Source organism: Malaya genurostris, chromosome 3, assembly GCF_030247185.1.
Source record: "Malaya genurostris strain Urasoe2022 chromosome 3, Malgen_1.1, whole genome shotgun sequence".
Classification (NCBI taxonomy): domain Eukaryota; kingdom Metazoa; phylum Arthropoda; class Insecta; order Diptera; family Culicidae; genus Malaya; species Malaya genurostris.
In genome coordinates this window covers 265,912,711-265,939,623 of record NC_080572.1, presented here as the reverse complement: position 1 = coordinate 265,939,623, position 26,913 = coordinate 265,912,711, and the positions used below count along the sequence as shown (strand labels likewise).

The following is a 26,913-nucleotide window of genomic DNA, read 5'->3' as shown; positions in this document are numbered from 1 at the left end:
TACTACTCAAATGAAATAAGTTGGAGTTTCACTTGAGTGCCGGGAATCAGACGTCATGCTGAATGATTAAAATGACAATAACGATGAGTAATTTTTCATTAATTAAGCTGTTCAGAGTTCCATCTAGAAGTGTAGTATTTCACTTCTCTTTATAATAGCCGTTCTGCAAATAAGTTCACCACCTCGAAATTGAACCTGTTGATTTGGTCATTATTAAACCTAGGTCCCGATGAATTTCACCAGCTGGAAAACCCTTTTGCTCCGAAAAGTTACATTTCTCAGCAAACTTCGTAGCTGGTAAGAGTAACAATTATCGAGGATATTACTTACTGTACGCACAGATAGGAAAATGATGAATGAATCAAAATAACATTTAAAATAATTACACGATTGTTGCACGTGAGAAAAAATTACAAAGCAAATCACGTTAAAACAGAGCTCCTAACCAATATTGTTTCAGTATTAACTCAATCGGCATTGCGAGCAGTTCGAGCGATTGCGTCATTCAGGTGCTGGTCGTTTGCATTTGAGAAAAAGATAACGATGGCGAACATTATACAAAATCAGCCGTTCTGATGGCTCTAGATGTTATCTAACGAACTGTCATGATTACTTCTTTTCAAACCGAAGATAAAAATAATCAGTTTAGTGCAAATCTAGAATAAATGGGATTAGCTTTGTGCACTTTTCGCTGTGCGAAATTTGCACCGAACGAGCGCAAATAGAGCTAGCATTTCACTGCTTCGAGAAAAATGTTTGAATAGTGTTTAATATCGTAAAGCCGGAAATGAGTCTCGTATGAAATATTAAAATATATGAGCGATTGTACGACTTGTGTTACGATTATATTTATGTAATGATTTCTTCTAGGTCAAGGTTCAAACTTACAAATGACTTTGACTAGCGCCCTTCTTCCTGGAATACAAACGTAACAAAATAGCCATTAACCGTGGTTTTCAGGACCCCAACAGTAACGTAAGGAATTTATTTAGAAAACTGTCTTAAACTATCGCTCTAATTCCTAGAATGCAAACTCAATCTTCCGAAACTGAATGGTCCTACAAAATATTAATCGGTCAAATGGTATCAAGTATCAGTTAATAGCAATACCAATCTTGATTGCAGCTATATCTCTGACATTACCTACTCCAAGTTTATTTTTACATCAACCTTCAAATATACCATAAAACGTTAGCTTCATAAATTCTCACCTCAGCTAATACGATGAGTTTCGGTGCAAGCAAATAAAATGTGCTGCTTTTGAGTGCTGTGGTGTACTCTGAGTTATTGATGTCTAGTGAAGCTTTTTCATATGGATCCTTTCCGATAGCAAATTTTCGAATTTTTTTGAATAAGGAGTGTATCGAAAAGTAGTTAGCAACATTGATTATTGAATAAAAAAGCGAAAAAAAAACATATTTTGACATCAGTTTTCGATATATTGTCATTAAATTCTGCACAAATACTTTTGTGACTTTCCTGGTGGCAGCGATCCATTTTTTTTTGAACTCCTGCATGTTTTGGGGCACTGTACCTTCCTTCCGAAAGTGCCGCTTGACAATTGCCCAATACCTTTCAATTGGCCGAAGATCCGGGCAGTTCGGTGGGTTGATGTTCTTTTCCACGAACTGTACATTATGTTTTGACAACCACTGTAGAACGGAGTTGACGTAGTGGGCTGAAGCCAAATCCGGCCAGAAGAGAGGAGAAGCCTTATGCTTTCTGTACAGTGGCAGAATCCTCTTCTTCAAACATTCTTCCTCGTACACCTTGGCGTTAATTGTGCCCTTCGTGAAGAAAATCGGCGACCGCAAACCACAGGTACAAATTGCTTGCCAGACACCGTCTGCCCAAATTTTTCCATCGCCACCGTGGTGTCAGCGTCGTCCAGTTCCTGGTACACCGATTTCGCATAATATTGCGGTCCGGGCAGCGCTCGAGAGTCTTCCTTGCTGTACCAGGAACTTTTTCGGCACCTTCTGTTTATTCGTACGTTTTCAGGGAGTTCCAAACTTTGATCCGTTGAATCATCCCGATGCTGGTGTTGAACTGCTTGGCCAAATCTCGCGTCGACGCCGATGGGTCATGGAAAGAGTCTTACCGAACTTCTCGATAATATTTTTGACACTGGTGTGGTGCACTTTCACCCGTTTTGCCATTTTGTTGTACGTGACACCACTTTCTGAACACTAAGTGTGCAGAATTTTCTTTCGCGTTTCCGGATCAATTCGAATAATCATTAAAACGATAAACCGTACCGAAACCAATCGATTGCGCAGCTGTTATTGACATGTAAACAAATATGTCACCGCAAAACACGCAGCAAAAAATTAAGCGATTACAGAGTAATAACTGTTTGAATGTTGCAAACTACTTATCGATACCGTCCTTAGTGGTCGAAGAATGGCCGGAACATGGACATGGAAAGCTTTTTTTTTTTGCAACACAACAACATACCGCCTCGTTCCGCTAAATTCATGAAGGCATCATTCAGAGTACTGAAGTGGGAACCATCCACCATACTCTCCAGGTCTCCTCCTGTTGGACTGTCACTTTTCTTTATTGTCTCCCTTACAGAGCAATGCTTTATCAATTTTTTTGTCGTAAATACGACTTACTTTACTATGGGGCGCCTTATCAAAATTTAGCCCCTGAGAGAAGGATAAGTTTTTGATCGTGAATATCTCTTGTTGCATCTAAAGTGTCAACATAATTTTTGCTACACACTATCGGAAATATGATCACAATTTTATGATAAAATTTTCAGTTGTGTAACATAATTTCAAATAATTCAAAATAAACTTTTCTGAAATGTCTGATGTGATCTCTGGAAGGATTTATATAATCTAACTACCAATAGATTCGAAATTTTTGAACTTGAAAATATATTTCAACAACATTGAAGTTTTCCAATAGTAAACTATTGAAAAACCTGTTTGATTTGATCCATTTTAGCACAAGCCAATCTGAACGCGTTCTGAGGAAGAGAACAAAATATGTGCTTCTCCAGCATGTTAAAGCTGATTTTGCCACTTCTTCTATCATTTTGTGAACACGGTTACAGAAGGAAGACACGCACGAGAGTAACATCGGGTCGGCCACACAACGAAACCACACCAGAAGCCTGCCAGCTGAAGTCATCAGTGTACATGCAAAGAACCATCTTGAATCTAAATGCAGATCCTGCTGGTTGTGACAATTCGAAGCACTTTTCAGTGCTAACACATGGATCAATAAATCCCGAGACTAACAATGGAAACAACATTTTTTTTTATTCATCAACATAATCACCTTTTAAAATGACACAATGGTTCCAACGTTTTTCCAAATTTTCAATACCATGTTTATAAAAAAAATTATCTTTCGCTTCAAAATAAGCTTCAGTTTCAGCGATGACCTCCTCATTTGAGCCAAATCTTTTACCCTGGAGCGTTTTTTTAAGATCAGCAAAGAGCCAGTAGTCACTGGGGGCTAAATCTGGCGAGTATAGGGGGTGGGGAAGCAGATCAAAGCCCAATTCGTTCAATTTCGCCATTGTTTTCATCGACTTGTGGCAGGGTGCATTGCAGCAATCTCGGTACCCACTTGGAAAAAACCTTTTTCATGCTCAATTTTTCATGAAGGATAGTAAATACACTTCCATATGATGTCTGTGTCATCTCAGCAATCTCACGGAGCTTCACTTTACGATCTTTCATTATAATTTTTGTCACTTCACTCACATTTTCTGGTGTAACGGCTTTCACAGGTCTACCCGAGAGTTCCGCGTCATTTGTGTCGGTACGACCACGTTTAAACTCGGCTAACCACCGACAAATCGTTGCTTTTGATGGACAAGAGTCCGGATAACATTTTTCAATCCATTGTTTCGCTTGCACGGTGTTTTTACCCATTAAAAAACAATGTTTTATCAAAACACGAAACTCGGTTTTTTCCATTTTCTAAACAAACTACTAAACCACTTTACTCCAACCTCGATAACTCAGCTGTTTCTGGTCGGATCGACTTAAAATTTTGACCCGTTTCAAGCAAAGGTTAGTACTCTAGAAAGACGTGGTTACTGGTTTACTACGAGCGCCATCTCTGCTTTAGTCTCGGGGCTTATTGATCCATGTATTACAGATCATCATAAATAATTGATTGAATTTTCACTTTCGTATCAAAAGCATCGGATTTATCAAAATGGAAGTAGACAAAGTTTGCATTGTCATCCACACATTCAATTATGACTAACGCAATGTGAAAATGAAAGTATTGATGTAGAACACATCTTGATACTAGTATGGGTGTTGATTGAAAATACACCGTCTGAAACTGGGTTGCCACGTATACAGATTAGTCTGTATTTTTATTATAAAGTTATTTCAGTCTTTCCCTTTTTTCACTTTTTTGTCATCCTCAAAAAACTCTGAGGTGCATTTTTACCACAAGAATAATTTTAATTCAAAACACTTTCTATTAACGAATGCTGAAGTTCGAAGATCATAAAAATCTTTCCATATCTTTTATTCCCACAAAAAAAAAACAATGATAAAATTCGAATCCATCACTAAACTTTCTGCCAGAAATATACAATTTCCCAAGGAAACTGAATTCGAACCTACGGCTGTCTGCCAGGATTAATAAACTACATTTTGTTCGCCATCGACGCGAACCGAAATTGGATTAGAATACCCACTGGGGAACACTCCACAAATATCGCCTCCCATCCGGGCTGCTTACGGAGTTGGGGCAAGTTTTAATACAGACTGATTTATATTGATAAAAATCATCTACGCCAGCATATTCCCATCGCTCTCAATTTACCCGTGGGCGAATAGCACGTCAACAGATATAACTTATTTCGTCACTGGATCCTGCTGTCGACGTTGGACGCCGAACATACCGCAATTCATCATGGCCGGTGCGTGATGCTCGTAAGGAAATGGCTCCCCGCCGAAAGCGCTCTCAGCCAATGTGAGTTTCGAAGCTCTGGCGAACTGCCAAACCTGTCAGCATTTCCCACCGAGTGTGGGTCGTGGGATTTTCTGGGTGGGTGATCCTCCCACCTCTCGGCGCAAATCTTCTGCCCCAGCACTCGAGAAAAGAAAAGTTTGTCTTCTTTCTACCAACTCAAATGATGCCTCACGCAAAATCCACGGAGCGTGTGTAAATACGACCATCAAGCCATTCCGCTAATTTAGATTAATGCACGGAACGACCGAAATTAGCTCTGTGCCTAATTCGTATTACTGTTTTTGAATTAGTTGATTTTAACAACAAAATTTCCAAAATAACTATGAAATTAGTTAAAATTGAAAATTTACTTTGCTGGAAAAAGTTCTTACTTTTAGAGAATTTGTTTAGTTGGCGAATATCCTGGACAAAAACCAGCAATATTTCAATCCAACACGAATTTCTCATTGACAACTAATTTGTTATTAAAATCAGAAAATTTGTTTCTATTTATCTATCACCATCATTACTGAAGGACAGCACAAAGAACAGAAAATGAAATTGGTTTAATTAACAAGTTTATTAGCCAAAAACCCATGAGAAGTGTTAAAGCAAAACAATCCATTAAAAATCTAAAAGGAACGGCCTTGTTGAAACTGCTTGCAAATTGTTTTGATGTTTTTCGCATGTGTTACGATATATCCATATATAAATTTCTGATTCGATTTGTAAAAATGACGTAAACTCTTAGTGGAAAGTGTATTTATTGAGAATTTGTGCGCATTTGAAGCGATTGTGCGAAATAATGTTTTTACGCGGAACAGTGATGTGAGCTTCGAATGTTGCACTCTAATTGTATATGTCAAATGATGTTTTTTGTATCTTCCAACCTTCCTGGCTACGCCGTCCGGTATATTAATTGTATTCGGTTTTTGTTTTCCGAGTGCTCAAAGTTTTCAGTGAGAGAGTTGATTTCGCGAAGTCGAATGAAGAAAGCAGCGATTTAGAAGAAAAATTATCGAAAAGAAGTTTATGTTTCGCTTATGTCTTTTTCTCCATCGTATTTATACCTGCCAAAATAGAAAAGACTACCGCGACTGAAATATTTTTCGGTAGTAGTGTGCCATCTAGTGGCTAGTAGTTTTTCGGTGACAGTGCGCCACATAGCTGCAAATTGCAGAAGCCAATTCAACCATTTATGTTGGTTGAAAACAACGTTTTAATTCTCTAATTCAACTAAAAAATTAGTTGAATGGAAATGAAGTGTGCCTTAGCTAAGAAATGACAGCACGTTGAATTGGTGAATTCAACTAAAAAAATAGCCATTTCAACAAATATTTTATTATTATTAAGAGAATCAGAAATAAAAAATCTAAATTAGCAAAAGTAAGATTTTATTAGTTGTCTCAAAAAATAACTAATTAAAATCAGAAAATCAACTAATTTTTTCGCCAAAATGCTGATTTCGGTCTTTCCGTGTGGGATTTAATTAGTGACATGCTCGAGCGAAATTCTTGCCCATGACAAACGGAACGGATGGTGGTGGCGAGCACCAGGACCATGATGTTTCGAAATGATGGAATGTGAAGGGACGTCATGTCAGCTCAAGATTCCAGACGTTCTACTCCTCTTCTGAGTTACCGGTTGGAATCAGACTCGGTCTAATATATTATTTCTGTGCTGCGGTTAAAAAAAAACACACAATCCAACGAAGCATTCCTGAAATTAGTAAATTTTTAAAATCGTATCATCTCACCGAGAAAGGCCGTCAGCTCCAGCCAGTTTCTAGCGGCAAGAAATGAAAGATGAAGGTAAATTAGTATACTTAGGAACGGGAAATTCCATGTATGGGCGTGAATTGTGAACGCTTCCGGTGGAAGCATTTAATTTATGTCGGTTATGATTTGGTCGTTCGAGGCCGCAGCTTTAGAAAACCAGGGTATGCCGGATATTATCCTTCGAAAAGAGCAACTCCGGGAAAACTCTCGTGCAGAACACGAAATTGTTTCAATAAATTTAATTACATCCGACTGTTTACGGTCATTATGTTTGATGGATTAAACTCATTAAAAGTTCTAATGTAAGAATATGTTAGTAAGCAATGAGCGCTTGGATGATGGAAGGACTAGAACAAATTATTCGACGAAGCTTGTGTTAACTATGTGCTAAGTACTTTTTTTTCATCTCATAATTGAATTCCTTCGAACTACAATTGTTCGATCCAAGTAGTCAAGAAGCGAAGGATGTTTGCAAAACTGCACTTGAAGATGCAACGAAAGTTTTCGGAATAAAATCAACATGTTTTTGTAATGTAAAACGGAAAAAGTACTCATGCTGAATCAACCTTTACATTAAAATCAAGCATTTAAATTCATAATTGTTCACAGTTGAAATGATGAAAATCTTTCAAATAGGACATGAAAAATAGTTTCATTGATCAGTATCTAACGGGGAAAATATATTGAAAAAATTATATGCGAATGCAACTGTGTAATGAAAACCGCGAAAATGTTATCGCAGAGAAAAAAACAGAATCTCAAATCAGCGCCTGACCGCAAAGCATAGAGTGAAGATATAGACTTGTGACGCAGTGTGTATTGTATTTCTGTCGGATGGGTTTCCATACAGATAGAACTATAAATGAATGCTGTGGCGGCCGAGTAAAGCGAAGCATGGTCGGTTCTTCTAGTCAACTAAGCTGTCTCTTAATGTGTTTTCATATGCAGGGTAGTTTAACTGTCAAAACAATTTCCCCGGTTGGGAGCTACCCGATCAGATGGTAATAACAGAATTATAACAATTTATTATAATTTATTTCAGAAATATTTTGAAATAAATTTCGAAATATTTTTGGCTGGAAAGCTGTTAAAATAACAAAAATTATAACAAAAAAGACTCCAATGGGAACAAAATCGTAACAGATTTTGTAACGTTTGTATCACAATTATTATTGAATTTGATATAACTACAGAAGTCCGAAAGCAGAAATTTATAACAATAGTTGTAATAAATTAGATAGCAAATTTAACACAGAAACACTGTATCACAGTCAACTTTAAGCATCGTTTCAATCCAAAATTGTTGAATGAATTTTATTATTAAATGAATAATTTATTTAGTAATCTGGTTTCTTGCTTTAGTTATTTGAAATTCTTATCATTATTTTTCGATATAAAGCAACAGAAAAACTCATTGTTCCAATTAATGAACGTTATCATGAGTCTTGCAAACAAAAATAAAACATCATATCTGATTTCGTTATTATATTGTTATAATAAGTTTTAACTCTCAACTGTTTTCATTTGGTAAATATATCAAAATAACACAAATTGTTATACAAGGCAATTGTTGATATACTTGTGTTATGATTTTGTTATGTGCATCTGATCGGGTAACTAGGGGTTCGGGTCCCGTCTCTGCGGTAACATTCTCGCGGTTTTCATTACATAGTTAAATTCGCATGTCATTTTTCCAATCTCTTTTTCTCACTAGATACTGATCAAATTTAAAACTACGTCTTAGCGAGACTAAAACCAATAATTCAATTTCATTGAGTTCAATGTTGCAGGTAAATATTCGCTAGTTTCATTTACGTCTTCTACAAAAAGTAGTTTTTAGATCAAGGAATTGAAACATCTTCAGTTGCCGTAATTTTCTTCTCTCATAACACGTTTTATTCTCCCAGACTGCATCTTCTGACCACCTTTTTCTTCAATTTACTGGAAACATTTGTTCATGAATCGCTTCTTGTATGAAATAATGTACATGTTGTTTTTATCACATTAGTCTCTACATATATTCAGATTTAAACAAAATGGTGCAATCATACACAAACTACAATTGAAAACATGTTTCAATTCACCTTGTGGTGAAATGACGACTTTACGTTCATAAAGATATCAACGTATTTCGAAGCTTGAACGAGGGCACTCAACGTTCTCACGATAAAATATAAAATACTGTTCCAATTGACCCGGATCTTTACTTACATATGTTGTAAAATGTTGATCAAAGATGTGCGTGAGCTTCTAAAATGCATAGAATTTTTTTATTGTTTTTCATTTCTTGTAAATAAAACACGAAATAGGCCTGTTTTTCTCGTATTTATGTTTGTTTGTTTTCTATAGTACACTCAAGTCTCTTTTATGTGTTTTAGGCAAATTTTTCAAAGCTGTGCAGTTTTTGCCTTTCTCATATAGAAAGGTTATGCAATCACTAGGAAAACCGACTAGTGAAAATTGGCCAGGGAGGGCCAAGTGTCATATACCATTCGACTCAGTTCATCGAGCTGAGCAATGTCTGTATGTGTGTGTGTGTGTGTGTGTGTGTGTGTGTGTGTGTATGTGTCAAATAATCTCACTAGGTTTTCTCGGAGATGGCTTTTGACAAACTTAGATTCAAATGAAAGGTCTCGTAGTTCTATACTGAATTCCTGAATTTCATCCGAATCCGACCTCCGGTTTCGGAGTTATAGGGTAAAGTATGTTCAATATTGTACACCGTCACTTGAACCGGCGGAACATAAACCGTAAAAAATGTTATAAACTGGACTCGAAACCGTTATTCCCAATCTTAGGGCCAAATGAAAGGTAAAAAAAAATTACTGCATATTTTTGGGTTCAACAAAAATTTAAACCGTCGTTTGGAGTACGATGGCAAATCGTATAAAAACTAATAAAGTTTGAACGTTATGTTGGTTGGTGACCGTACGAGCCGAATTCGATTATACCGGTTCTCGGGTTTCGGTGCTGGAAGTATATATATAATAGTGAACTTCGTTTTCTTAAGGATGACCTACGCAATCAAAGCACTGTTTTATTCTGTATGTTATACTAGTTAATGCACAAACAATCTTTTGGTTTCTTTCAAAAATCGAAGAAATTTTTTTTGAATAGAATACCACAATATTATACATGAGAAAGGCATCATTACACTACTAGATGGATTAAAACAGGTTTTTCATGTTTCAATTTATTGAGGTGGCTCTTTAGTTTAGCCCCACTGTCTGGCAAACGTTCCATCGACCAGCCCCACCTCAATGCATGTTTACATAAAATGGATTTATTTTCCAACAGACACTCCTATATAAAACACTGACAATAAGAATAGAAAAATTATTTATACTCAAACAGTTACTGTTACTCATAAGACGAATTATGCTTCATGCGGCGAATAATTTGAAGATGCTAATTTATGGATAATTCAAGGAATTTTACAAACGGTTTTTTACAAAATCAAGTTGAAAAAAGAGTGGAAAAATTAACGTCAATTTAAAACCACATTGTGGTGTTCAAATCGCAACCGGAAGTCGGATCCAAATGAAATTCCGAGGTTTTGTATAAAATGAATGGTCATATGGCATTCATTAAAAACTAAAAAAATGTAAAAATAGGTCACGTCATGTCTGTGAAAACTTAGTACGCATGTTTTCTTTTTTTTGCGCATTTTACCTCATAACCAGATCCAATAGAATTTCAGGAATTTTGTATGAGATCTTTAGGAGTGTGTCCAAATCAGCTGAACCATCTCCGATTAAAATTGAGCCACTTATTTTAACAATCTTTTGCACAGTTTACCCCATATTTCCGAAATCGGAAGTCAGTTCCAAATAATATTCAGAAATTTTGGATGTAAACATAGAACCTTTTATTTGAAACTAAGCTTGGGAAAATCGGTTCAACATTCAGATCCGACTTCCGGTTCCGGAATTATGGGGTAAAATGTGCAAAAAAATGGGGATAATAAGTGTACTTTTTCGGAAATGGTAAAATCGTTTTAAAAAAAAACTTAAATTCAAATGAAAGCTCTTTAGGGCTCATACTAAATTCCAGAATTTTGTTTGGATCTGATTTCCGGTTCCGGAGTTAAGTTCAAATAAATGGACTTATGGTCCTTCACAAAACTTATGAATTTTGAACCGAGGCCCGGAGTGTCATATACCATTCGACTCAGTTCATCGAGTACGCAAAATATTTGTGTTTCTCGGAGATGGCTAAACCGATTTTTACAAACTTATGATGTTTTCGCTTGAGAAAACTGAAACTGACCAAGGGTAGTTTCATCAAACAAACACTTTTCACGAAACTCTGTTGATTTCGCACTTAGCAACGGGGGTTTTATATAAAAGTCAGGTTAAAAAACTGACTCGATTTTCAGTTTAACAACGTTAAAACTAGGTTCGAAACTAGATTCAAACAAACGGTTTGACAGCAGCTAGAGTGAAAACTGGGTTAGGTTTGGCATCAAGCGAAAACGACATTAGATTCAAATGGAAGGTCTTGTGGTCCCATACGTAGTTCTTGAATATTATTTGGATCCGACTTCCGGTTCCGGAGTTATGGAGTAAAATGTGCATAACAATGAAAATATGTGTTCTAACTTTTCTCAAAGATGGCGCGACCGATTTTCACAAACTTAGGTTCAAATGAAAAGTCCCATACGTAATTCCTGAATTTCATTCGGATCCGACTTCCGGATACGGAAATATAGGGTTAAGTGTGTTAAAAATTTTATACCATCACTGAAAGGGCAAAAGCCGTAAAAAGTTTTCTAAATCGACCTCAAATCTTCTCCAATCGATATTTTTTATCAGTAGACGGTCAAACAAACCGATTCGGTTATTTTTTCAAGAATCGTAGAAAATTATTTTGAAGAATACCACAGTATTATATACGATAGAATGATTGATATGAGAAAGGCATCATTACACCACTAGATGAATTAAAACAGGTTTTTTTTCAATCGACTTCGAAATAGGAAAATCGTTTTGTTCTACTTTGTCAGTGTAGAATTCGAATAGACGCAGTAGCACCAGGTTTGATTCGACACTCTGCTTACTTTGTTTTTTGTTCCAGAATTGATTTAAACTGTCTTTTGAAAAGAGCAAGACATGCAACAAATTGTTCTGCTGGTGATGTTCTCAAAATTAGCTTTATTAAAAAAACTGAAAAAATTATTTAAAGAAATTTTTTGTCTTTCTCGTATAGAAAGGCTATACAATCACTGAACTGAGCAAATGTCTCTCTGTATGTGTGTGTGTTTGTGTGTGTGTGTGTGTGTGTGTGTGTGTGTGTGTGTGTGTGTGTGTGTGTGTGTGTGTGTGTGTGTGTATGTATGTGTGTATGTGACAAATAATGTCACTCGATTTTCTCAGAGATGGCTGAGCCGATTTTCACAAACTAGGATTCAAATGAAAAGTCTTATGGTCCCATAGTTCGCTAAGGAATTTAATCCCGATCCGACCTCCGGCTCCGGAATTACGGGGTGAATACACCAAAAAAATGAAAATAAATGTCACTCACTTTTCTCAACAATGGCGTGACAGACTTAAATTCAAACGAAAGGTCTTATAGTCGCATAAATCGCTATTTAATTTTATCTTAATCGTTCTTCCGGTTCCGGAATTACAAGAAAATATGTGCAAATCCATGAGAAAATGCAAACTCATTTTTCTCAGTAATTTCTCAACCGATTTTTACAAACTAAGATGCAAATGAAAGGTCTTGAAATTATTCAAAAAGTCCTTGAAAAGTTGATCCAGATCCGACTTTTGGTTCCGATATTACAGTGAGATTAGTAAAAATTTTCAATTTCATGAGGATTTTTTCACAAGCCATGGCGAAACGAGGGGCACATTTTTATAAAATTGGCTGGTAAATGCATCTAGTTGACAGACCTTGTTAGCTTGTGGACATATAAATCTACTTTGGAACTACTAGTTTCCGCTTCCAAACGCACCGGTAATAGTGAAGAAAAGCTCCAAAAACAGAACTCACTTCGATTTCGCAGCAACGGTTGAACCGATTTTCACAAATCATGATTCAAATTAAAACTCTCAGTGTCTTAAAAGGTACAGTGCAATTTCATCCAGTTCCGACTTCCGGTTCCAAAATTATAGGGCAATGAGTATCAAAACTTCCAAACTGTCATACAAAATGATGCAAAATCGGTACGCATCGGTACGTGCTGGTACGGAAGAAGAAGAAAATGCACTCGCCTAGCACAGCGTGCTTTGTTCAATTTTGTATAGCGTGCAGGGTTGCCACATTTAAATCTTTATTAACTTAAAATAACTCTTTACAAATTGAAAAGGTGATGGTAGTTTATACCGAAGAAAGTTTTTGATTTTACTTGAGTTTCAAAAAAAGAAACTGGACAGGATCTTCTAGTGATGTTTTTGAAAGTATAAGTAATATGAGAAATTCATCATTACCCCACTAGGTAGATTAAAAACGGTTTTTTTACTTAAAAGTGCTTATCTGGCAATGTATGAACGGTTGGTAGGGAACATAATCACCAATCTTCGGATAAAATTTTATCAAATTTTTAAAGTCAATTTTTTCGGTGCAAGACTCAATCAGGATTTTTTCAGTATTTTTGCTTAAGAATTTGACTGATTTGGCGACAATAACCATTAAGGACAGTGAGTCGCGTATGGATTTTGGAACCTTGTTGAGAAGATTTTATTTCTCTCCACTCCTCTTATTTTCGCGAACAGTACTAGGAAATTCAAGCGAATATTCTCAACTAAATTTCGATGACATTGTTAGGGGGAGTTTTCGATATTCAACACTGTTTCTAAGAAAATTTAATTTGAAACGGAAAAAGGCGGGTGGGTAATGTCAGAGACATAACTGGATGTCGTGAATACGAAAACAACTGACATGTTCCTTAACACTTCCGAATATCAATTAGTTGATCAATTGTATGAATTATGCAAGCATTCCCCTTTTCCACATTTTTCACAAAAACAAAGAAGGCTTCACTTGATCTCGATTACCATGAATTTCACACAGCGAGAAGTACACAAATCTAATCAAACTGTTGTAGGTTTGCAATAAACTGAGGATATTTACTTTCGATTTGCGAAGAAGAAATCCTAAAAGTTCTTTAGAAAACTTTTAGAGTCATTAGAAAGGCTGATTTTTGTAATGCTCCTCACCGTTGTTTTTTCACCAATGCAAACGACTAACAGCTGTGACGTAATCGCTCTTGTCGGAAGCAAAACTAGCTTTGCAAACGACACACAATACATCTGCTCGTAGTGGCGATAGAATCCAAACTGATCCAATTTTTGTTAAGAGGTTTCACGTATAAGATTTCGTTTGTAGCTTTTTCACTAAGGAGGGATAAAGGCTATAAAAATAACCGCATACAGAATTTTAATGTCGATTATTTCATTTCGGATTTGCATAATTCATTGAAAGAAACTATCAAGATGCTGTGCGGGATTCATTCCTGCCTTTCTGAAGGACCAAATTATGGAACTCACTACTATATTAAGCACTGTTCGGAACATTTTTCTCGAACGATTTGTTGTACAGTAGCAGATATTTTGTTCTCTTCCTCAGAATGCGTTCTGATTGACTGGTGTTGACATGGGTCAAATGAGACAGGTTTTTCAGTAGTGTACTATTGAAATACTTCAATGCTGCTGCTATTCACGTTTAAGTTGAAAAATTTCGATTCTTTTGGTAGTTAGTTTATATAAAACCTTTCACAGATCGCTGAGCTATAAGCTTTAAAAATACGAGAAAGGCAAACGCGCCCTATCAATTATCCTCTTTGATACTCGTTTATACCAAACATTTCAGAAAAGTTTAATTTCAAATTATTTGAGATTATGTCACATAACTGAAAATTGAATAAAATTGTGATCATATTTCCGATTGATTCGTTAGATACAACAAGAGATATTCACGATCAAAAACTTATCACCCTCTCAGAGGGAAACCGCATCATGCGGCCAAGCGTTGTCGTGATGCAATATTACGTACTCATGCTGGGTTCCATGTAATGACCATATATGTTTTGACCAATTAGAAGCAGTTCGTAGAGTTTTGTTTTAATTGTTTTTGTTCTTCTATGAATTCAGAAGTATCCGAATACATTCTGAATAAGAAATAATTATCCTAACTCCAAATCTAGTCATTACCGGTAGATAGGAATGCTATAAAGCAGAAAAATTATGCGACATTAAGGCGCACTCCTGCACCCCGATGAGCAGTAAAAATCTCAATCTACGTTGTTTATGATTGGGCCCCAAACAACCATAGCAAAAGCCCAAGCCAGCTTCTTCATTCGTTTTTTTTTTTTTTTGTACGGTGCAGCGACAATCGACTCAATGCAACAAAGGAAACTTTTCCATATTCCTTTGAGAAAAATCTCCGCTTGGTAAATGTAGCATCCGGTAGCACTTTGTTTACACCACGTACACCAGCTAACTTGGAAAGACATTAACCGTGCCCAACCTCACCGTAACGGGCAGATCGCATTCGGCGCCCTTTCTCGACGGAAACCGCAGCCTGCATTCGGTACTGAGCAGCAGAGGCGACTGACTCAACGTTTCGGTTCGGATGCGGCAACGATGAATGGGAAGCATTCTTTCAGCATCTGTCCCGATGCTGGGACGTTTGTTGATCCAGGAATCGTTATAGTATTTTCCGTCGAAATGGGCTAGATTACAACGTCGCTACTAAACAAGCAATGTATCCACTGGGACTCACTATTCATATTTCTCATTTCGGGTTGAAATTTTTCCCTTTTTTTTGCCATCATTTCTGCCTTCCGCATTTGTTGGTTGTAACAACAGTAGTGCAGCTGTCCGCTCTGTTCGCAATGTCAGTCACGATGGAAACTCTGCCGGCATAGACAGAAGCTCGAGGTTCCAGAGAATGCATCCCACAACTAACTTTCGTCGTGACTTCTCGATGCACTCACTGAACACACTGTCGAGTGGGTCCACTACCGCTACTACGAGTATACGAGTAGCGAAATGTGCCACACAGATCCAGATATCCCGCACACAATCGCTCGGATGCACCGAGAGGAGACTGGCTGGGGACTGTTTCGAAACATTCATGATCGCCATGAAATGTAGCCTGTGTTGTGTTGTTGGCAAACAGACGTAACTTTTATTCTGTATTTGCTCTGCTAGTTTTTAGTAAAAATTCCCTGGCCCGCCAGTTTTTCTTTTTTTTTTCGCCAACGATAGTGGAACGGATTCCGATAACAGTCTCTTTGTGAATGTGCTCGTTTTTGCGTCACTGGTAAACTTTTTTGCATACCGTAACTGAGAGGAATCATTACAAACGTCCACCCGCACACCAAAAAAAAGTCAAGCATCGGCGATTATGCTACAGACAATGTTTCTATTGTCGAGCGTAACTATTGCCACTCAACAAACAAAAAAAAACGAAAGATACGAAAGTACAAAAACAAACACAGTAAAAACTGAGATTTTGTTTACGACCTTTTCTGGCGTTGGGGAAACTTTTCCGCCCCACCACTAAACCGAGCAGCATCACATATTTTTTTAAATAACATATACATTTGGTTGTATCAGAGGATTGAAAGTAAATCCACCCTAAGGCGTGCAGTTATAGTGGAAACTAGAGCTATTCCCATTTCGACATAAGTTTACGAAAACAATTTCAGATCTATATATCTAACTCCATTGCAAAATATTGAATGAATTTGTAAATTGTTCCTCCCAACCGTAACTAACCGTAGTAAGCTTGACTACAAAGCTCCAATTTGGAAATACGACCAGTTAAAGAAAAACAATAACCAGGCACTGTGCTGTGGATTGTAGGGAAATCTGACTGTTCGTAAATGGACGAAAATTTTACTAAATACACAAAAAGTACGCCATTCCACATGTTTTCAATTAAGACATCCGCCCCTATTTCGGATGGAGAGTTTCCCTCCCCCCATCTTTCCGCCGAACCATATTCCCATATGCAAAGTTTATGGCTCAGTAACTTTTCTGTAGTAAAAACAGCGATAATTCCTAATTGAAGTTGAACAAGTTCAGTTCAAAGGGATGGGAAGTCTCGACCAAGTAGTTTGCATTCGGTTTTTTCTTTTGTTTGATGGGGGCTAGCTTTATAGCAAAAACTACTCTAATTTGGGGTTACACTGATGGCTTACACTGTGGTTATGCTGGAAGTATGCTTCGGTGACTATCTAACTTCACAGATTGGTAAATACCACCGGGGACTAGTTGGATTTATTGATGTATTTAGATAATTAATTGGAAGTGAGTTGAAGTATTGGAATTATTTAAAGAAACTGCTTTCTATGCCATTTACATGTACAGTTCTCTCGTCTCGAAGCGTTTTTTCATCATTACAAAAAAGGGTGATTTTTTGTGGTATCTTTTTGGCGACACTGTTTTTGACAGATCACGCGTGAATCGTGTCTTTGGTCATTGTCAAACTTGTTCAGTTTGGTGTATAATTTATTCATGAATCGACTTACCACGTCTAAAATTTGGTGAAAGTTGAAGGAAGATCCACTTTTTTATCGAAAAATTGTGTTCAGCGAAGAAGCTTATTTCTGGTTCATGGATTATGGCCGGGTGGCATCATTGGGCCGTACTTCTTCAAAGGTGACGATCGGCGGAATATTATTGTGCGATTTTTTCGCCCAAAATGGAAGAATTGGACATGTCTGATACGTGATTTCAACAAGACGGTGCCACATCGCACACGACACGTAAAATAATGACCAGGTTGAGAACCGCCTTTGGTGAACAGTTTATCACACGTTTTTACTGCCTTGATCGTGTGATTCAGCGCCTTAGAACTATTTCTTGTAGGGCCATGTTAGGACTCACGCTTACGAGGATAAACCAGCAACGATGAACGCGCTGGAAACCAATATCAAAGCATTTATTCGTGAAATTTCGGCCGATATGTTGGAGAGAGTATACCAAAATTGCGCATGGGTCATCTAAAGCGAAGCCGCGGCCAACATTTGCATGAAATCATCCACAAACAATAAATTTTACTGATCGTTCTATCGATTCCAATAATTTAATCAATTTTAATAATATTTTTGTGTTTTTTTTGTCGTTTTTACGATTTACTTTATTATGGGACGCCTTTTCATAATTTACCTTCGAAGAAAGTGATAAGCCTCATTTTCAGTTGTATGACATTATCACAAATAATTCAAAATTAAAGTTTTCTGAACGAGTATCAAAGAAGAAAACTCATATTATGCAAAATCAGCTCTTCTAATGGCTCCGTATGTTGTCTAAAGAACTATAAAGATTGCAAATCTGAATTATCAGTTTAGTGCAAATTTAGAATAATTTGATTAGCGCACCAAACGAGTGCGAATAAAGCCAGCATTTGACTGCTTAGCGATTGAGAAAAATGCTCCGAACACAGTTTAATATCGCAGAGAATTTTTCAATTTGGCCGCTTTGAAATGCAAATATGAATCCCGTACAGTATTTTAATATTTTCGTGCACTAAAATATACAACTTCAAAATGAATCTATATCAATATTCTGTATGGTCCTTTTTTTGGGCGTTAGGGCCGCCCATTTGTGAAATGGCTACAAAAGAAATCACGTAATAAGAAAGCCCTGTACCAAAATAGCTTTAGTATGGAATCAATTCGCACAGGAAGCAATCCTGCAGCGGAACGTTCGCAGTTCCGTTTCAACATACATTATCCAGCTACTGGTTTGTTTGCATTGGAGCAAAATACTACGACAAGTGGACAATGATGGGGAACACTATGCAAAATCAGCCCTTCTAATGGCTTCAAATGTTATCTAAAGAACTATTAGAATTACTTACCTGTTGAAATATGCAAACCGGATGTGACTATAATCAGTTTAGTGAAGGTTTACAGTGATTAGAAAATATTCGCATTTTTTCTCGATTTTTTTTATTGGATTTTGTGTGTACCGCGCGAAAAAAGACTAACTTAAAATTGAGCATAGAAAAAAAAACCGCAAAACCTAAGAATTTTTTTCTATGCCAAATGTTTTATTTCATGAAATATCCAGTACTGGTGTAATCAAGAAAAATAGATTTTGAATAAAAAAATATCGAAAAACAAACGAAAATTTCCAGTCAAAGAGTGACTTAATAAAAAATTTTGAGATAAACTAGAGCTCGACGTTTCATACATTTCTAAGACAAAACAATAAAACCGGATAACTTTGAAAATTCGTGTGAAAACCGCTTTTTCGGAAATCCGCGTAAAAAACGCGTTACTTGGAAAATCCGCGTAAAAAACGCATAAAAACCGAGTAAGAAAAGCCTTCAGTGTATGTGTTTATTCACTCCCAGAGAGTTTCAAAAATATCCGAAAAAAAATGAAATCGTGATGAAAAATTTTGGCTCTCGCATTTTTATCGAGTACAGTCCTTAAATGATCCACAATGTTTCGAATGGATCAGGGTCATTTCGCCGAAAACCGTTTCGATTGAACGGAATAACTGAACGCAGGTCGGCACCCAACTCAGCTGGTATTCGGTTATGTGGCTGCAAAACATCAATTATCCAGGAGATATAAAAAACAAAAAGATATTCTTGACCCTGAAAAATACCCTTTCGTCGAAATGGCCTTTTCGGCAAAATTACCCTCTCTATAATTTCTAGAATTTCTAGAATTTCTAGAATTTCTAGAATTTCTAGAATTTCTAGAATTTCTAGAATTTCTAGAATTTCTAGAATTTCTAGAATTTCTAGAATTTCTAGAATTTCTAGAATTTCTAGAATTTCTAGAATTTCTAGAATTTCTAGAATTTCTAGAATTTCTAGAATTTCTAGAATTTCTAGAATTTCTAGAATTTCTAGAATTTCTAGAATTTCTAGAATTTCTAGAATTTCTAGAATTTCTAGAATTTCTAGAATTTCTAGAATTTCTAGAATTTCTAGAATTTCTAGAATTTCTAGAATTTCTAGAATTTCTAGAATTTCTAGAATTTCTAGAATTTCTAGAATTTCTAGAATTTCTAGAATTTCTAGAATTTCTAGAATTTCTAGAATTTCTAGAATTTCTAGAATTTCTAGAATTTCTAGAATTTCTAGAATTTCTAGAATTTCTAGAATTTCCAGAATTTCTAGAATTTCTAGAATTTCTAGAATTTCTAGTATTTCTAGAATTTCTAGAATTTCTAGAATTTCTAGAATTTCTAGAATTTCTAGAATTTCTAGAATTTCTAGAATTTCTAGAATTTCTAGAATTTCTAGAATTTCTAGAATTTCTAGAATTTCTAGAATTTCTAGAATTTCTAGAATTTCTAGAATTTCTAGAATTTCTAGAATTTCTAGAATTTCTAGAATTTCTAGAATTTCTAGAATTTCTAGAATTTCTAGAATTTCTAGAATTTCTAGTATTTCTAGAATTTCTAGAATTTCTAGAATTTCTAGTATTTCTAGAATTTCTAGAATTTCTAGAATTTCTAGAATTTCTAGAATTTCTAGAATTTCTAGAATTTCTAGAATTTCTAGAATTTCTAGAATTTCTAGAATTTCTAGAATTTCTAGAATTTCTAGAATTTCTAGAATTTCTAGAATTTCTAGAATTTCTAGAATTTCTAGAATTTCTAGAATTTCTAGAATTTCTAGAATTTCTAGAATTTCTAGAATTTCTAGAATTTCTAGAATTTCTAGAATTTCTAGAATTTCTAGAATTTCTAGAATTTCTAGAATTTCTAGAATTTCTAGAATTTCTAGAATTTCTAGAATTTCTAGAATTTCTAGAATTTCTAGAATTTCTAGAATTTCTAGAATTTCTAGAATTTCTAGAATTTCTAGAATTTCTAGAATTTCTAGAATTTCTAGAATTTCTAGAATTTCTAGAATTTCTAGAATTTCTAGAATTTCTAGAATTTCTAGAATTTTTTTGTAGATTTGTAGAATTTGTAGAATTTGTAGAATTTGTAGAATTTGTAGAATTTGTAGAATTTGTAGAATTTGTAGAATTTGTAGAATTTGTAGAATTTGTAGAATTTGTAGAATTTGTAGAATTTGTAGAATTTTTAGAATTTGTAGAATTTGTAGAATTTGTAGAATTTGTAGAATTTGTAGAATTTGTAGAATTTGTAGAATTTGGAGAATTTGTAGAATTTGTAGAATTTGTAGAATTTGTAGAATTTGTAGAATTTGTAGAATTTGTAGAATTTGTAGAATTTGTAGAATTTGTAGAATTTGTAGAATTTGTAGAATTTGTAGAATTTGTAGAATTTGTAGAATTTGTAGAATTTGTAGAATTTGTAGAATTTGTAGAATTTGTAGAATTTGTAGAATTTGTAGAATTTGTAGAATTTGTAGAATTTGTAGAATTTGTAGAATTTGTAGAATTTGTAGAATTTGTAGAATTTGTAGAATTTGTAGAATTTGTAGAATTTGTAGAATTTGTAGAATTTGTAGAATTTGTAGAATTTGTAGAATTTGTAGAATTTGTAGAATTTGCGTTCGAAAAAAAACGTGTTGAAGTTAGGGCACTTCAAAGGCAAAACATCATGGCCCAATGAAATTTTTCTAGTTGAACTCAAAGTGAAACTGTTTTACGTGCATACTAACAAAACTGTGGCTGTGTTAATCAAAAAAATTGAAGCAATAAATGTTTTCGCAATGGGGGACAGGAATAGTGTGTTGATTGATGTATTTTTATCCAACGTCGTTCTTTTAAGATCCATACCGGAACTAAAAAACTACTTGAAACAGTGTCTAGACTAGTTTTTACCCGCTATAATAGCGCAACTTTTTCTTGATCCGATTTAATATCAAACATGAGCTTAAAGTTGATCCGACTTAAGCTCACACAAACTGTCAGAAATCCAATCCTCCTTTCACCACGGAACTAAAACTAGAAATTCATTAAAATTTCTATGCTTGAATATCTGCATACTCACTTCTCCTATTACCTACCGTCTGAAAGCAGTGTAGTTCTGTTTCGACTCACAACTCTTTCGTCCTTCAACTGAAAGGGAGAAAGGAAGGGGGGCTCAGGCAGCGGGTAACAATGTCACATCGCAGCAGCACTACCGGTTGGCCCAATTAGTTTGATTTACCGAGAGAACGGCATGACTCCTGCATGTAGGCTCCGTACAGCAGCACGGCGTGTAGCACACGATGTAGCCTAGTTTTGTACCATGATCTGGGACATTCGGCGCTATCCTTCACCCCGACGCTTGCTTTCCGCGCCAATAATAAACTTCCGCCCGGTGCCAACAGTGCACTGCTATTGCTTGCACTACTTGCCACTGTTCCTTGGTTTTCACGCCGCTAAACAGACTGCGGAGAGAGCAGCCAGGCGTCGGCGGGAAGCATTTTAGAAAAGCGTGAAAAATACTTCCACTACTCACTTCGCCCCGATAGACCCCATTGCGAGCGAGCTTCATGGTGAGTGCTTTTAGAACTCATCTACATATGCAAATAGCTATTTGGCACCGAGAAAGTTGATTTTACTTCAGAATATCCCCACGGTGGGATTTCTTCGAAAGGAAACTCGAATCAAATTGACATTTGCGACTTTTTCCATGCCATCCAAAATCACCCCCGAATGGTGTATTCAACAGCCAAACACGCATTCATTTCTCTAAGGAGAGCTCAGATTGATTATTTCATTTCAGCTCAGGCTGCAAATTGAGAATATCGGTTTCTACATTATTTGTGATATCCCGAACCTGTGCCCCACCGAACATCATTCTTCCTCTGATCGGATGAATGAGTTTGAGGAACATACAGACCGGACGAGAAGACACAGTGGGTGCCAAGCGCCGTCAACTCTCCAAGGGCTAATCCCGATGGTAATCAAATATACGACACGCTTGGGCCCAGTCTACACCCCTGTGTCCCCCGTACCGTACCCCGTCAGAAGCTGATATAAAATTTGCCTTCCGTTTTCTGTGCAATTTATTCCGGCATAGATGGAAATTGAACTGCCAGTCACTGAGAGATGTTTAGGCCTTTTTTTTGCTGTCGGTTGTATTATAGTCTAAATACTGGCTCAAGTTGTGCGGAACGAGCGAAGAGAATTTAATGCTAACAGAAATTTTCGGTTATGCAAATTTACAGAGTGTTTGCTCAGCAAAAGAGATTGAAATTGTGCCGACCGAGATAGCAAAAGAGGGAAAATCATTCCGCAGAAACTGATCCCGATGGAGGCGAAGTTGGACCCGAGTTTTTGATTCGTTTGATCTGGTGCAGATTCTGGATGGTTTGCCAAAATTCTTGCTACATTTCAAGTGCAGCAAACGCACACATACTTCGAACTCGAAAAAAAACGAAAACGAAAAAACTCCCCGATGGCCGTTTGATAGCAGCTGAGTTGAGCGATTTAATTTCTGCTAGGAATTCCCATTCGGAGCACGCTCTTTTTTTTCCACAATTGAGCTCCTGAAAGTTTCTTAAAAATAATTCTACGCTTCCACTCAACAATGGCACAATGGAATCTCCGGGTTGAACTGCGGACTTTACCGAAGTAGTTTCATCGATGGAACGTAATCTTCTTTTCCTTGCAAAGTAGCAACTGTTGCTGGATAGGTTTTCCTTGCTGCTGCTCCCGGTGAACCAGTATCGTAAAATATCTTCGAAAAGCAAAAAAAAAAGTTTACCAGCTTCGACATCGTCTTCCGACGGCAACGGTTTGGCTGGCGGAACGGACAACCGGAGTCTGCTAAGCTCTGGAAATATTTTATCTCCAGCAACAAAAAAATCTACTACGCCAAGCAACACAAATATCGACTGGTGGTTGCAGTTTTGTTCCTGATTGAAAGAGACTCCCCAGGCCAGTTAGTGTGGATGCTGGATGTTGGATTAATTTCACTTGAGTGGTTTACCGAAGAAGACATCTGTGCCCCATATCCGTGTACGATGATACGAGTAGCTACAATTTAAAGGTTTGTAAGAGGATTAGGATAACATCAAATCGAAAGCCTCAAAGTCTATTAGGGAGAAGGCGAATTCCAGCATTAAAAGCTGGTCTGCGCTGAGACAATGGTAAATGCAAATTGAGAAATTGAAATCACGTCTCGTGGATTGTTGTGTCTCTTAATTAACGAAAGACTTAGTTGTGGCTGAAATTAGATTATAATGAGAATGTTATTCCAATCGAGATTCGTTATTTGCTATTATTAAAGCATTCGTCATTGGGCATGCAGCATCCTCCCACTTGACACACAAACAATTGCTTCATTGGCAATAAATTAAGCTAATCAATCAATCCTTTGTTCTTCATCATTTCTTGCAGGAGCCATCTTCGAGCAGGGAACGGACGAAATCCAGTCGGCCTTCAAGTTTGCTATGCTGAACCACAACCTGAACGTGACGGCCCGTCGTTTCGAGCTGCAGGCCTATGTTGACGTAATTAACACAGCGGATGCGTTCAAATTATCACGCCTCAGTAAGTACCCGATCAAGCGAATGTATTAATTTACCTACACACTCTAGCACACACACAGTGAAATTACGTTTGGGCATGTAATCGAGCAGGTCGAGGCCGGAACCAATCACAAACAAAGAAGCAAGCAACTCAAAACGCCATTGTGGCACTTTCCAGGATGGACCCATTTCCGATCATCACATTTAATTGTCCGGTTCATTTTTGGCCGCCTGTAATTTGTAATAACCTCTTCCGGGGGGTGTGACATTGTTTTTCGGAGTGAAGCCGAATCCCGCCAATCAACCGGAACATAATTATTTACCGTGATAACCCGGATAAAAGCCTTGTTGAATAGGCATTTAGTCGGAGATGTGAAACGAAAATGGTTCGATTTGTGATAGAGAAATTTGCATGTGTTAATCACAAAATAGAATTAAACTAGTTGGCATACATTTGCCTGAAAGACGGTTAACAAAAACATGACATCATTTTTCTCGTCAGCCCTGTTAGCTTGGTAGACTTCGAAGATACGGGGCGTATACAAAAAGTAATGAACCGTTTCGTCATAATTAAAAATTATAAATAAAATGGGACTTACAAACACATTCAAGGATGGCTTTTATCGTATCAAAGAACGTTCATCGGATACTCTTCAACGATTGAATCAGTGCCATCAAAGAGAGTTGGAAATCATCGCAACAACAAAAACCCGGCATGGCTCATTTAACATAGAATCGACAACAGTGCGAGAGCGAATTTCTCTCGATGACATTTCTGAGAATCAAAGGTTAGCACGCTGCTGTGGGAATTCTCTCTGAAGCAACAAACGGTCGCTTATTCTCGTTTCGCGATCCGATTCTATACATGCAGTTGATAATTGCGATAGAATCATTTTATTATTTCCGCTTATTCTAACTATGTGCATATAATCTTTGTATAAGTTGTGTCTATGAAAATGTCTGTGAATGCTCCACGCAAGGGTTTTGAAATATTGCAACCTAGTATGAGAATCATCAAGTTGAATCATCGACTCGATTTTCTGCGGTAATTGTCAACTTGAGATTCTCTCTTGGGAAATTCCACACAGCAACGATCATTATCAGACTGTAATTTTTTTAAGGGCCGTGAAATACTCAGAGTATGAAGTGGAGCGAAGGAACGTAGAAAAATGCTCTCGCGGTTCATGCATTGAGAGACTCGAGTTCTTGTAGCATCTTCTACCGGATTTAAAATGTTGTATACAATATAGATAGCAATATAGCAGCTTCTGTGAAATTTTCGGCAATCACCAACACTGAACACATTTGACTTCCTTGTAGGGTCTAAATGATGAAAAATATCATCGTTTTTGAGAAATTTTTTTCAGAGTTATCGTGCAACAAAACTAAATTCAAATTTTTTGCATGATAAAAAGCATCATTCGAACAACATTTAGTAATTTTTTCGTGCAAAAATATTGAGAAACAAGTGAAGAGTGAAGAGGTATTTTTGAGGACGCTTCTTAAAAATCATGATTTGCGGTGTCCACTGTATCTTAGCGCAGACTGATAAGAAGTAAACAAATCAAAGCAGCATAGATAGAGTAGATGTTTTTCTAGACCCCAACGTTTCTGTTTGATTTTTTTTTAATTTTTTAATTTTTGGTGGTTGTTCAAAGTGAAAACTACAATTTTTCACGAAAAAATTCGCAATTTTGTAGCTGTAAAACCTGCCCAAAGTAACAAACAAGGAAAAGGGAAACGTTGAGGTCTGGTTTTTTATATGTAGAAAGTGTGTACAAAATTTGACAAAAATTGGTTCAGTATTTTTTGAATAACGATGGGCACGGACTTTCAAAACCTGCTTTCGAGAATAACGCGTTCAAAATTTTTTGTCTATAAAATCAATGGAAACAATTTATTACTCAAGGGAGCTCGTAGGGTCTAACATTTTCACAAAATTATACTTTTTCTTTTGTATTCTTTTATAATGAAACAATTCAAGAATGTTTCGTCAAGTTTTTAAGTCGATCGAAGCAGAAATCTTGGACCTGTGAGAGACGACGCATGAGAAACGCTCATCGAAAAAGTGAGAGAGTATAATTGCCAACGTCTCTCTTTCCTCTATGACAAGACGAAATCAAAACTTACGTCTGCAGGGAGCATCAGCAGAATTTCAATTCTCATTCTTTCATCGATGATTTGAAAATCTGCGACGTTTGGCTATAAAGAGTGTATAAAATATGATAAATAGCAATAATTACATCCCAGAACCTCTTTGGAAACCAAAACTACTACAAATTCGAGCATTAACAGGTAAAAGTCATTGTGAAACCTTTTTCTGTCATTTTCAATTCTCAAAGCTTCGGTTGAATACCGACAATGCATACTTTGCGATTTCCACTGAAAACCGCAAATGACTGAAAGGGCAAATGAAAGAAAAAACACAAATTTGAAACTACTCTCCCGCTTATGTCATTGACTGGACATGAATTTCATTCTCATAGTTTGCAAGCGAAGCTGAGAGTGACAATATATTTCTCGTCATTTTCGTCTATTTGGAGTCAATGAAAATGACTTTTATTAGCTCTGTTAGGGAGTGTGGAAATGATTTTAGTTCAGAAGAATGAAAAATCATTGAACAGTATATGTTTTATTATGTTTCTAAACATTTTTTTTTGGTTATATGTGAAAGAATATACATTATTCGAACCCTTGTCGCAAAATAGGATTTATTCTGCAGTCATTTAATCATTTCGCAAAATTTTTCATTCGCGAACTAGCTATATCGTATTGGCAGTTGGAAACACTCTCTCAGATTTGAGTCACTTTGCATACTTTGTTTTTCAAAAATTGATCAAAA

At 36.4% G+C, this 26,913-nt stretch overlaps 1 protein-coding gene across 2 annotated transcripts in view; it reads left to right on the top strand.

Moving 5' to 3' along the window:
* Positions 1 to 26,913, top strand: part of LOC131436946 (glutamate receptor 1-like) — a 392,781-nt gene that overhangs the window by 153,533 nt on the left and 212,335 nt on the right. For both annotated transcript variants that reach the window (XM_058605949.1, XM_058605948.1), the window contains exon 2: positions 23,941 to 24,093. In XM_058605949.1, coding sequence (XP_058461932.1) covers positions 23,941 to 24,093 — 153 coding nt within the window. The remainder of the gene's footprint in view (positions 1 to 23,940; positions 24,094 to 26,913) is intronic.